The 14,163-nt window shown below is 37.5% G+C and overlaps 1 protein-coding gene across 4 annotated transcripts in view; it reads right to left on the bottom strand.

Moving 5' to 3' along the window:
• The window catches only part of sfi1 (SFI1 centrin binding protein), a 262,284-nt gene that overhangs the window by 197,272 nt on the left and 50,849 nt on the right, over positions 1-14,163 (bottom strand). For all 4 annotated transcript variants that reach the window (XM_073055643.1, XM_073055642.1, XM_073055645.1 and 1 more), the window contains 5 exons: positions 11,389-11,499; positions 8,708-8,802; positions 7,025-7,142; positions 5,145-5,247; positions 2,845-3,001 (listed from right to left, as the gene is read on the bottom strand). In XM_073055643.1, coding sequence (XP_072911744.1) covers positions 2,845-3,001; positions 5,145-5,247; positions 7,025-7,142; positions 8,708-8,802; positions 11,389-11,499 — 584 coding nt within the window. The remainder of the gene's footprint in view (positions 1-2,844; positions 3,002-5,144; positions 5,248-7,024; positions 7,143-8,707; positions 8,803-11,388; positions 11,500-14,163) is intronic.

Genomic DNA, 14,163 nt, shown 5'->3' with positions numbered 1-14,163 from the left:
ATTGAAAGGCCTAGGTCAAGTAGACATGGAGAGGATGTTTCCTATAGTGGAGCATCTAGTACCAGAGGGTACAGCTTCAGAACAGAAAGATGTCCCTTTAGAAGAGATAAGGAGGAATTTCTTTAGCTAGAGGGTGGTAAATCTGTTGAAATCATTGCTATAGTCAACTGTGGAGGCCATCATTGCGTATACTCAAAGCAGAATAGGTTCTTGATTAGTAAGGACATCAAAAGTTATAGGGAGAGGTCAGGAGAATGGGATTGAGAGGGATAATCAATCAGCCATGATGGAAAGGCGGAACAGACTCGAAGAGCTAAATGGCCTAGTTCTGCGCCTATGTGCATAAGATCATAAAACATAGGAGCAGAATTAGGCCATTCAGCCCATAGAGTTTGCTCCACCATTCCATCATGGCTGATCCCAGATCCCACTCAACCCCATATACCTGCCTTCTCGCTATATCCTTTGATGCCCTGACCGATCAGGAAACGATCAACTTCTGCCTTAAATATACCCATGGATTTGGCCTCCACCGCTTTCTGTGGCAGAGCATTCCACAGATTCACTACTCTCTTCTAAAATAATTCTTCCTTACCTCTGGTCTAAAACGTTGCCCCTCAATCTTGAGGCTGTGCCCTCTAGTTCTGGATACCCCCACCATAAGAAACATCCTCTCCCCATCCACCCTATCTAGTCCTTTCAACATTTGGTAGGTTTCAATGAGATCCCCATACATTCTTCTAAATTCCAATGAGTACAGGCCCAAAGCTGCCAAATGCTCCTCATGTTAACCCCTTCATTCCTGGAATTATCCTCATGAACCTCCTCTGGACTCTCTCCAAGGACGACACATCCTTTCTGAGATATGGGGCCCATAACTGCTGAAAATACTCCAAATGCATCTTGACTAGTGTGTTGTAAAGGCTCAGCATTATCTTCTTGCATTTATATTCTATTTGGCCTTCTTTACCACAGACTCAAAATTAACCTTCTGGGAGTCTTGCACTTGGTCTCCTAAGTCCCTTTGCACCTCTGTTGTTCGAATTTTCTCCCCATTTAGACAATAGTCCGCACTATTGCTCCTTTTACCAAAATGCATTATCATACATTTCGCAACACTGTATTCCATCGGCCACTTTTTGCCCATTCCTCCAATCTGTCAAAGTCCTGCTGCAATCGCATTGCTTCCTCAGCACCACCTACCCCTCTATCTATCTTTATATCATCTGCAAACTTTGCCACAAAGACATCAATTCTATTATCCAAGTCAATGACAAACAATGTGAAAAGTAGGGGTTCCCAATAGTGGCACCTGAGGAACAGCACTAGCCACTGGCAGCCAACCAGAAAAGGCCCCTTTTATTACCACTTGCTGCCTCCTGCCTGTCAGCCATTCCTCTATCCATGCCAGTATCTTTCTTGTAACGTCATAGCACTTTATCTCATTAAGCAGCCTCATGTGTGGCACCTTATCAAACACCTTCTGAAAATCTAAGTAAATGATATTCACTACCTCTCCTTTGTCCATAGGTGCTTGTTACTTCCTCAAAGAACTCTATGTCTTCTGTAATAAATAGCTTCTCTTTTTTCCTGTTCTGACAAAAGGTCATCCACCTGAACTTCTCTCTCAAAGGATGCTGTCTGACCTACTGATTACATATAATTTATTGTTTTCTGCATTTGCAAACTTCTTGAACACTTCCATCAAATCAACCTCTCAACCTTCTCTGCCCCAAGGAATACATTCCAGATTTCATTATAACCAAAACTCATCTCTAAAAAAATTCTACATATATTTCTAGGACCTATGCATCCTTTAATTAGAGTGGTGACAAAACTTTGGACAACAGCTTCAGATGAACTTGTGTTTTAATTAAATTTAACATAACCTTGTTCCACATTACTCAAGGCTGCAGATGATAGGTGAGATCAGGTGAGGGATCAGGGGGTTGCAGAAAGAAGCTACAATGTAATAGGTGGAAAAGGTGAAGGTCTGAAGAAGAAGAAGGGATCTAATGGAAAAATCATGGAAGAAAGGAGGGGAGGGAACACTTCTATAAAGTGCAAACTATTACTATATTGCTGCATCAAATCACTCTTGTTCAACACCCACCATATGCTACCAGTTCTGCAACAATGTTACATTCAAATCGGTTGGGTCATTTTCCAAACTATTTTAATATATCTTTTAACCTTCACCACCTCACTTACTCCACAATTATCCATTCCTATAATTTCAGCCTTCTATTCATTCCATCACCATTCTCCCCACACAAAAAAACTCTCCTGACTTCAGCCTGTTTGGTCCTCATCTGATATCCTATCCATCTAAAAGAAACTCTCCAATTGACTTTTTAAAAGTCTCTTAAGAATTACCTGTGCAACCATGCTTTCCACCACTCACCCACACTCACTTCTCCTTACAAGCCATGAATGGTTATTTTAAACTTAAAATGAAAAAAAATGCACTTCTTTGTTCATCCAACGTGTAGTGTAATATTGATCTGTAAAGATCCAAGGCCACATTCAGCCCCATCAGAGGCACGCTATAGAACAATGGAGTCCTCTTCATAGATAATGAAACAGAATGTTCATCATGTTCAAAAACAGTCAATACAATCTAGTTGCACAACAGTGAGCCCACAATAATTTAGCTTTAGTCAGTACACCAGAAGTAGAATTGAAGACTCTCGTTAAATATTACTGAAAGTGACACCATCAACTTTCAAATTTATGGATTAACAGCTTGGCAAAAATTCAAATTATAACTCTGTACCTCAGGAGGCAACAGGTTCATGGAACATGTGTGCACATAGATTTTAAGTCTTTATTCCAGAAGCTTACTCTGTTGATGTTTCTTCACCCTGCGAACCTGAATGTAAACCAGCCAAGCCAGGAATGAATGGTGCAGGCACCTATGCTGATGAATCTGCTGAGCTTGAGCAGCCTTTCTCTGATCTTTTATCGACTGATGTAACATTGCATTCCACTGAAGCCAAGCCTGCAAAGTAGAAATGTTATTGCTTTGCACATAGTGCACATAAGCTACATTAATTCTTCAAGCATTAAGCAAATTATTAACTCCTATTGAAACAAAGATATTAAACTGTGCTGCTATTAAAAATATTGTAAAACATGTAAAAGTAAAAACTTAAAATGCTCAAAATACAAAATTCAATCAGTACTTGAAAACTGAAGATTGTTTTATTTTTGCATCTTACTATAAAACTCCCAATATATTTTCAAGACATAAAATAATCTCAGACAGAAACTAAGAACTGCAAGCAGGTGTAGGCTAGTTAGCCACTTACACTTGCTCCAGGGATGCCTTTATATTCAGCACAATTTCCTGCATGAATCTATACCCAAACATCCAAATATTATTGATATCCTCAGTGAATAAACTTCCATGCTTAGAATCGCAAAGCTTCACTAGTTCCCGCTTCAAGAAATTTCTTCTCATCTTATTCCTGATCAGAATTCACAAAAAGTGCTTACCAAGTGGCTTCAGTAAACTTAGCTTTAAAAGGGGAAAAATAACAAGGTGGCAAATCACTAACTGGTGACTGCTGCTGGCAAGCATTGATAAGGAAATCAAGGAAGAAAAGAACTGAATTGAAAGTTGATGCTCTGGTCAAACAACCTGTTGATGTTCACAACCAAACTTTACTTAGTAAAAATGGACCCATGTGAGGAATGGAAAATGTTGTTAGCTGTGAAACTGCAAATCAGTAAGAAACACATTAGACAATGTGGGGTAAAGAGTGAGGGTGCAGAGGGAGTTGGTGTGAAAACAAGTATAGATAAACCCAACCAGCCAATACAGAGGAAAGCACTCCTATCTCACTTCAGGCTTCTAGAATGTTCCATGTTGCTGAATGCACTTCAGTTAATCAGTTTGTCACCAAGAGTCATTTGAAGCTCTTGTAACAAACAAGGTTGCCACCTGTTGGCTAAACACCAAAACACAGAGTGTGGAGAAATAAGCTCAGTCACTCACAACCATGTGGACAGAAATATGGAAAATTTCTGCAGTAAAGAAAATAAACCTTAGTCTGCGCCACTGCTTGGTCTCTACTACTTGTTTTAATACAGTATATAATCAAACAAATGTGCAATTTTTCTACAAATTTTGATTTCATCTTTTTATCAATGTTCCTTCCTTTGCTTTGCTGGACATGATAATGGAGAGTCAAGGTCCCAGTTACCTTGGTCTAGTCTGGACCTGCTAAATCAACAAGCTGCCATAGAAGAATTGATGCTAAAAATTATACAACTGAAAGTTAAATATATTGGTGAAGAAGTTAAACTTAAAACCTAGAAAAGCTATAAAATGTACACTAAGATTCACAGTGCGACACAGGCATTAAGATTCAGTTTAGAGATGAATCCAAAAAAAAGGATGTTTATTGATCTATTTGTCTGGTGTTTGACAATTAGAATAGTGGAACATGGGCTCCAGACAATCAAATTGGCAGGATGGCACATGGTAAGAGGCTTTGACTTTGCCTGCTCTGTGCAAATTCAGAGCAGAGAAAAAAAATAAAATTTTAACTGGAAACTATATGACTAAAGAAGCATGGTATCAAAATTCAAAATGCTTTTCTTCCCAATACACACGCTTCAAAATGTGCTTTAACCATTTTCTGCAATGAAACACTCCATGTTCCAACTGTGTCAGGTAAAGATACTTAATGTCAGCAGTTATTAATCTTGCTTATTAAAAAGCTTTGCTTTGTTAACCAGGTAATGCATTGAGGTCATAGACTATTACAGCACAGCTATAAGCCCTTCATCCCAACAAATCTACGTATACTATATTGCCCACTGATCTAGTTCCAATTTCCTGAATTTAGCCCATATTCCTTTAAGTCCCACTCTCTGTATACCTATCCACATGATTCTTAAATGTCTGATAACAAGAAGACTTTTATTTAAAAAATGCTGGGAATAATGTATATTGTACAAATGCCATACAATTGAGTAATTTTGAACCTTTAGTGTTGTGTGACGTGAAAGAACTCTGCAGATGTATATTGTGCATACATTCAAAGAAGTCACATATATAACATAAAGATCAAAATCTTCTTCAATGTTAAGGTATACAAACCATCAAAATCTGAAATATCTGCTGTCAAACCTACCCTGTGCTGCAAGGTTTCTGCCCAGTGCTGCATTGCTAAGCTATCCATTGCACGACTTCTTTCCTTCCTCATCAACTGCTTAGTCCAAATGGACCACACATACCTAGAAAGAAACACAAGCTCTGTTGTTAATAGAAGGATTCCAATTAATTGGGTCATCAGTTAATCACGGCAGCCATTTATTTGGGAGAACTCTTAAGGAACAAAAACTAAATCTTTAAAATAGTTGGGATTCCCTTTATTTACATGGGACACTATGCCACTAGTGTCAGGCGCATGCACTTGTATGGCCGTTAGACAATACATCATGCTTAGACAGACCAGTTTTTTAAAATGGTGTTACTTATGCATATTTGTGTTCAAAAAGCAGTGATTTTTGTCACAGATAGTTTGTGAGAACTAAGCAGCAAGTTAATTCAGAACTGTTTTGCTCACCACAATTTCAAGCATTCAGGCTTAGAGATGTCAGAAATAGTTGAGATAGAAAATGAAACGACTAGACTACTTCAACTGGTTCATATCAGGCTCCCCTCAATCATTTTCCTTGCACTCAATGACATACACCAGCCACCAGAAAATCAATGACACAAAATGGAAATTCTCACTCTCCAAAATTATTTCTATTTCCTCCCAACTCTGCTAATCTCTAGCCCCACAGTCCTCTAAAGACTCTGCATTTCTCCCATGCTGGCCATGTACATTTGCAACTTCAATTTACAACTTCCAAATATTCTTTCAGCCGGCCTAAACCATAGAACCATAGAACATTACAGCACAGAAACAGGCCTTTTGGCCCTTCTTGGCTGTGCCAAACCATTTTTCTGCCCAGCCCCACTGAACTGCACCTGGACCATATCCTTCCATACACCTCTCATCCATGAACCTGTCCATGTTTTTCTTAAATGTGAAAAGTGAGTCTGCATTTACCACTTCATCTGGCAGCTCATTCCACACTCCCACCACTCTCTGTGTGAAGAAGCCCCCCTAATGTTCCCTTTAAACTTTTTAACCTTCACCCTTAACCCATGTCCTCTGGCTTTTTTTCTCCCCTAGCCTTAGTGGAAAAAGCCCGCTTGCATTCACTCTATCTATACCCATCATAATGTTACATACCTCTACCAAATCTCCCCTCATTCTTCTATGCTCCAGGGAATAAAGTCCTTATCTATTCAATCTTTCTCTGTAACTCAGTTTCTCAAGTCCCAGCAACATCCTTGTAAACCTTCTCTGCACTCTTTCAACCTCATTAATATTCTTCCTGTAATTAGGTGACCAAAACTGCATACAATAACTGCACACACTAAAGCTCTGGAATTCCATCTCTCAACTTCTCTCCAGTCAATAAGTCTACTTAAAAATAAATTTAAGTAAGGTTTGGTTACTTAAGACCCATCTCTTCTTTATGTTTGTCATTTTTAACCTGAATCTGTTTCTGTTAATATAGTGGGGTATTTTACTACACCAGAGGCTTTGTACAAATGTTATTGAAAACGATAAAGTGCCATTAGAAACATATTTAAAAATTATCAAGAAAAATGTTAAAAACCTGCCAGATTGAAAAGTAAAATCTACAAAGCAGAATTCATGAAACAAACTAAAATGCCAGAACGCTGAGCAATGTTTAAACTATAACACTGAAAATGTAGACACAAAACTTCTATTTCAATGCAAAAATGATGGCAAATTTGAAATCTGAAATCGATACTGGAAAGACAATTTTAGGACAAACTATTAAAACTAACCATTGTGCAAGTGATTTGGTTACAATAACAGATGGTGATATATCTCACCAGACGTCAAATGTCTAATTGTTCACTTTTTCAGTAGTCATACTTCATCGAGAATAAAATTATTTAAATCAGAAATAAGTTTATGCTCACCGAGTAATAGTTCTTATATGAAACACCCGTGCCTCAACTTGCATCAAATGTTTGGTTTTGCAAATTTTTATGTACCAACACCAATGGATCCAGACTTTATGCAGCAACTGCAAATTAGCTGAAATACACAAAAAGGACTATCAATCAACCTGATAAAATTTAACCATGATAAATACAGCTAGCTTTTAAGTGCACGTAGCAATATTTGTATTATTTAGGCACAGTAAACAGTATATTATTACATATGATAATGACAATATTAACTAGACAGGCAACCTCAATTTGGATCAATTTGCTCCTTCGCCAAAGTACACAATATAGCACAAACCCATTGGTAGAAATCTAAAAGTAAAAAAGGTCGCTGTGGAAATGGAATTCTGAAGGAGTGCATGAGGTAATTCATTGTATGAATTCAGGAAAGTCAGTTGAAGGCAAACCTACCAACTCTTTAGCAACTTTTAAAGATTTCAATTAGTACCTACCAAGAGGTCCTGATCAAGTAAATAAGGTGAAACTGGCAGGAGAGTAGATACTGAGAGGAGAAAGGGGAATTTATTTCAGTCCATTAGTTCTGATCATCTGAAATCCAAAATAGAGGTAATCTTTGTGAAAGAAGAAAGATTAAAAGAAAATATCTGACACTGATTGGCATCATTTGGAAGAGCATGGTGATGGTTTGTTATTGGCAGCTAATCTTACTGAAGCTGTAAACAGAGGCAAGAGGCACGGTCAAAATAAGGTCACTTATGATGGCATAACAGAGGGACATATGGAGGGAAGGGTTAAATTTGTCTTAGAGTGGGTTATAAGGATGACACAATATTGTGGGCTGAAGGACTTGCATTCTGTGGTAGTGTTCTACGTTCAACTACATTCTAGTGTACAACATTAACTTCACCATTATTTTAATAGAAAATTATAGAACGTAATACTTTGATAATAAAATGTACTTTGAACTTTAAAGTATCACCTCCCAGTAATAATTTGTTTCGACTTCCCATTTTTATTTTAATATTATAAGTCCTTTGCTTTTGACACTATTTCCAGATCTTACCATTGTCTCTTCTATTTTGTGTGTTTCTGCTTTCCCTGATTTTTTTAATACCTGCAATCCACTCTCTTTACCAAAACTGAAAGTGGTTGACCAGCAGAAATCAAAGAGCTATTAAATAAATAACTTAGAATTAAATGAATAACTTCAACCTCCTGCAATAAGTTTATTTGTTATTTCCCAGTTAATACATCTACTTTCATGCCACTCAATATACTTCAAAATTGAAGCAGCAGCTAAATCCTGATTTTGCTCAGCAAACCACAGAACAGGGCATCTTAGAAATCAGCTTCTAACAGATTGTTCACATACTCGTCGTGTAAAAATTAGTGTCAAACAAGAGATTCACCATTTTGAGAGAATATTATAGGATATTACTCTATTAAAATACAAGATTTATGACAGTTGCTTTTTTTTAAATCATAAAGTGCTATTCTTGTCTCAAGCTATTGTTTACTTGCTGAGTATTTCCCAAATTTTCTGTTTTTACTTCAGGGTACCAGAAACCACAGTATTTTTGCTTTTGTATTTATATATTGAAATGTCATTCAAACTCCACTTGAAATAATTTCAACATTACTTTGGCTCTGAAAAGTGTTCAGTCAGCAATTGTTTGTATTTCCACCTCATACCATGTGAAGCAGCAACTATGTATTTTGAATTTGTCTTCTTTTTTTGAAGAATGTACATCTGCCAGGTTTTCCATGTCTGACTGTATATGTAGTACCTGTCATTGATAGAAAAGGGACAGATTACAAAAAGGTGGGAGACTATCAATCACAAGTGTTCTACATTAGGGGACAAGGGGCAGGAATCCAGTAGCACTCACATCCACTGTAATGAAGTGCTTTGAGGTTGGTGATATAACACATCAACTCCCGCCTGAGGAGTGACTTGCATGTCGCCTACCATCACAACAGGTCAACAGCAGATACCATTTCATTGACTACAGCTTGGCATTTAATACTATCATCCCCTTAAGACTAATCAACAAGCTCCAAGACCTAGATCTCATACCTCCTCGATTTCATAACTTGCTGAACCCAATCAGTTCAGAATGGTAACAACATCTCCTCCACGGCCTCCACAGGTGCACCACAAGGCTGTGGGCTTAGCCCCTATTCTTGCTTTATACTTATGACTGTAAGTCTAAGAGTAACTCCAATGCCATATTTAAATTTGCTGACAACACCATTGTTGTAGGCCAAATCAAAGGTGGTGACGAATCATCATATAGCACTGAAAATCTGGTTGAGTGGTGCCACAACGATAATCTCTCACTCAACGTCAGCAAGACCAAGGAGCTGATTAGCAACTTCAAGAGAAGGAAACCAGAGGCCCATGAGCCAGACCTCATTGAGAGATCAGAGGTGGAGCGTGTCAGTACCTTTAAATTCCTCGACATTACCACTTCAGAGGATCTGTCTTGGGTCCAGCACGTACGTGCCAATACAAAGAAAGCATGGCAGCACCTCTACTTTTTTTTAAGAAAAGTTTGCGAAGATTCAGCACATCATCTAAAACTTTGTCAAGCTTCTATAGATATGTGGTGAATATGCATCAAATGGTTACCACATGGCCTGTATGAAAACAACTTTAAACGGAAAAGCCTACAAAAAGTAGTGGATACACCCCAGTCCTCCCAACTATTGAGCACAGCTACATGGAACATTGTTGCAGGAAACCAGTATCCATCATCAGATCTCCCACTATCCAATCCAGAGCAACCCTCTCATGGTTAGTTTAACAGGGATGTAGGATTGAATGTGTTCCCTGGCAATTTGCAAAAAATTTAAAAGAGGAGCAATGATGACAGGGGAAAACCGTTATATATTTGACTGCCTTTTGGGCCAAGGTCTAAGGACCAAGTCAGCCCGCCAATTTGAAAACCAAAGTTCCAAGTAAATTTATTATCAAACTACACATGTACATGTCACCATATAAACCCTTGAAATTCATTTTCTTGTGGGTATTCTCAGTACATACAAATAAAACCCAAAAAACACACAAGCAAAGTAGTAATAATAATAAATAAATAAATAAATAAATAATCAATCAATAACCATCAAGAACATGAGATGAAGAGTGCTTGAAAGTGAGTCCATAGGTTGTGGGAATAGTTCGCTGTTGAGATGAGTGAAGTTATCCACTCTAGTTCTGATGGTTGAAGTGTAATAACTGCTCCTGAACCTGATGGTGTGGGGCCTGAGGCTCCTGTACCACCTCTCTGATGGCAGCAGCGAGAAGAGAGCATGGATTGGATAGTGGGAGTCTCTGATGATGGCGTATGAATTCACGTACTTGTTAGTTTAAACAATAAAGGTACTTGTCAGTAAATACAGATCTCTTTGTGCCTCACTAATCATCATTATAAGTAGTATTTTTTTTACAACAGTGCATATGTGTACATAAAACTACATTCCCTTAAGTGACATCATAGACAGCAAAGAAAATGATCAAAATTACAAGATTTTTATAAGATAGGTAAATTAGCCAAGGAATAACAAATGCTGTTCAATCCAGATAAGTGCGAGGTTTGCATTTTGGAAAGTCAAACAAGGACTAGTCTTTCACATTGAATGGTACAGGCTCGGGATGTGTTTTCAACCAGAACAGGGTCCTAGGAGTACAAGTACAGAGTTCCCTGAAAGTAGCAACACAGAGAGTGAGAATGGTGATGATGGTGCTTGGCATGTTGGCCTTTGGCAGATGTAAATAAGAGGCAACCAAAGAAACATTTGCTTCCATGCTGAAACTGATTCTACAAAGATCTATGAAAGTTATGATTCCTCCACAGTCCAAATGATTTACCATATTTCACATAGTGCTTGCAAATGGAATAGCAACACCTGGAAGAAGGTGCTAAAAATCAACAGCGTTGAATGGATCTGCATCTTTGGACCACCACAAACTGGATGACAGAAAATGAGAAATATATCAACAAAATAAAGAGCTTCTGAGGTGGAGAAGCCCATGGTTATTTTGCAAAAATTGATTAAATTCACAGATCAAGGGAACAGGTTCTCCACCACATTTCACTACAGTAGTAATAAATATAACTTTAAAGTACATCCTTCTGTACAAAACACAATTATTTTTAGAGCTTTCCAGCTATGTCCAGAAATAGGCTATCTCAGAGGACAGGTTTTGTGATTACCTACAGCTCCTTGCTTTCTAGTTACACATTCACGCAAAGTTCAGATTAGTAATATTGAAGACACTTTCTGGATGAAATATAATAAGGACAATTAGCAGCTTATTAGAGTGCACACAAATCTATGACACAGATACAGCACAAGAAATATAAAAGTACCTGTAGTGACAATCTGCTCGGACCATCAACTTCCATTCTACTCGAGCACACCACCACTGTTCCTTCCATCCATCAAATGTTTTATTCAACAAAGCATGACAGTAATGAGATCTAGTGAAAGGAAAAGACAACATCACATAACAGCTGATTGTAATTTCATTCCCAAAATGTTCATTAAGTATTACTTAGTATTAAAATACGTAGTATCACTAAGTATTGATTTAAAAGCCCAGATACAATTGAGCCTGAATTATATCTTCATTGTGCCGTTCATTTTTTAAATATTTCTAATACCATGCAGCTGCCAGTTAAAATTTGTTATAATTTCAGCATTTTTTCCAAAAATTCTTCACGATTTGACCTTTGATACTAACGCACACTTATTCTCCATACAGCAAAATAGAACATATAGTTCAAAAGTAGATTTTGTGTTGATTAATTTTTTTAAGCTCCACACAAATTTCCTCTCCCTAAACCTCAAAACGAATATCCTTTTTGTCTGTTGTATCCCAGCAACCTGCTATTGTTCTCAACAGTAGTTCACAGAATCATAGAGATGTCCAGCACAGAAATAAGATCATCTGTGCTGGATATGCAGTCTGTCTATGTTTATCCCACTTGCCTGCATTAGGCCTGGATCTCTCTACCCCTTACTTATCCAAATGCCTTTTAAATGTTCTAACAGTAGCTACCTCCACCACCTGCTCTGATTGCTTGTTCCAAACATTCACCACTCTCTATGTGAAAAACAGCACACTCAATCTCCTTTAAATTTCTTCCCTCTTACTTGAAACTTCTAGTTTTAGACTCCCTTGCCCAAGAGGAAAGATTCTGACTATCTGTGCCTCTCATGCATTTTATAGATTTCTCTACAATCACACCTCAGCCTGACATTCCAGAAAGCATAAAAATATTAATCCAATTTCTCCTTATAATCACTGCCCTCCATTCCAGGCAATATCCTGTTAAATTTCTTCTGCACTCTTTCTGGTGTTACCATATTCTTGCTGCACTGCAGCAACCAAAACAGTACCCAATACTCCAAATAATGTCTAATCAATGTTTTGTATAAATGCAATGTGACATGGCAACTGCCTTGGCCTACTAAGGCTGGCCTACCAAATGCCTTCTTCACCACCCTAGCCAACCTAGAAAGTTATGATGCTGCATCCCAGTTTTAAACCAATCTGGTTAAGGTTGCACATTTCCGTAGTTTAGGCCTCTCATGTGGAAAGTGCCAGAATAAATAATGATCAATGAAAGATTCAAAATTAGAATTAATAGCATTAATGGCTTGTGGTTGTGATAAAATACCGTTTTCAATCAGTTTGTTTTACAAATACAACACACAGGCAGGAGAGTTTGCATGCAACAGATTGTTGTTCTTGAGAAGAAATTTCTTCTTAATTCACAACAATTTTATAGTTGTGATCCTCAATTTTGGATTCCTTCCTGGAGAAACATCAGCTCTGTACCCATCCTATGAAATCCTTAAAAAATTTTGCAAACTCACTCTTCAACCATCTCCATTCCAGCGAAAACAATCTTAGTCACAACAGCCTTTCCTAATTGCTACAATTTCTCCTTCCTGTACCTTCTCCAGTGCCCACACATATTCTATATAATATAAAGATTTAAACTGCACAAAACATCAAATTCAGTCCATTCTATAGAAATTGACATTTCCACTTCTGTATTTCAATGGTTTTCTTCCAGGAATGAATCCCAATTGTTTTTGCTACTTTTGATTTATATATTCTTATTTACTTGAGTCACTACTTTACAAATTGGGTTGTTGTATCTGACTCTCAACTATCTATCTTTAAAGTCATTCATTATTTATCTTTGTTATTTATCAATTATATTTTGTTGCAGTCTTTCCTAATACTAGTTATTGCTCCATTTTTCCCAAAAGTTAATTTCATTCACCTTTGAAATTGTCTAGTACAGAATTTATACAAGCCATTAGATTGATAGCAGTACTGCCAACATCAATCCTTATGGTGCACCACTTTCCAAAGGCTTTATTTGAACTCAAAATCCTTGTTTCATTTTTAGTCAACTGACTACCAATCTGATATTTGTCCCAACATATTGATCAAGGGTCAATTTTGCTCTTGGTCGACATGTCTCAACTCATCCAAATTCCTGATGTAGGGTCTTGACCCAATGAGTTTCTCCCAAAATGTGTTTCTATTTTGCTACAGTAGTGTAGTAGCTAGTGTAACACTATTACAGCACCAGTGACCCGGATTCAACTCTACCACTGTCTGTAAAGAGTTTGTATATTCTTCCTTTGACCGTGTAGGTTTCCTCCTGGTGCTCCAGTGTATTCACACATTCCGAAGACGAACAGGTTGTTAGTTTAGTCACGTGTGTAATTGGCATAATTTCAAATAATAAAAATATTTTAAAATTGTTGCTTTCCTTTTTGAAAATCCAAGTGTAGTGCAGCAACCAGAAAAGAACATCAAACAAGAAATAGCAGTAATTAGACACTTTGTTCCTTGCTCCACCAATTAATTAAACCATCTTTGCCTTCTCCACTTTACTGCCAAACCCTTGATTACAGTTATGAGTCATACAGGGTGGAAACTAGACATTCGGCTCCAGTCTCCACCAATCTTCCCTAATGCTCTAAACCTAATGCATTTATACCAATTTCAAGTCGTCACTTTTATTGTCATTTCGACCATAACTGCTGGTACAGTACATAGTAAAAATGAGACATCGTTTTTCAGGACCATGGTGTTACATGACACAGTACAAAAACTA

This window comes from Hemitrygon akajei, chromosome 9 (genome assembly GCF_048418815.1).
Source record: "Hemitrygon akajei chromosome 9, sHemAka1.3, whole genome shotgun sequence".
Classification (NCBI taxonomy): Eukaryota; Metazoa; Chordata; class Chondrichthyes; order Myliobatiformes; family Dasyatidae; genus Hemitrygon; species Hemitrygon akajei.
Note: the sequence above shows the minus strand (reverse complement) of the source record. Positions and strands in the feature narration are given on the sequence as shown.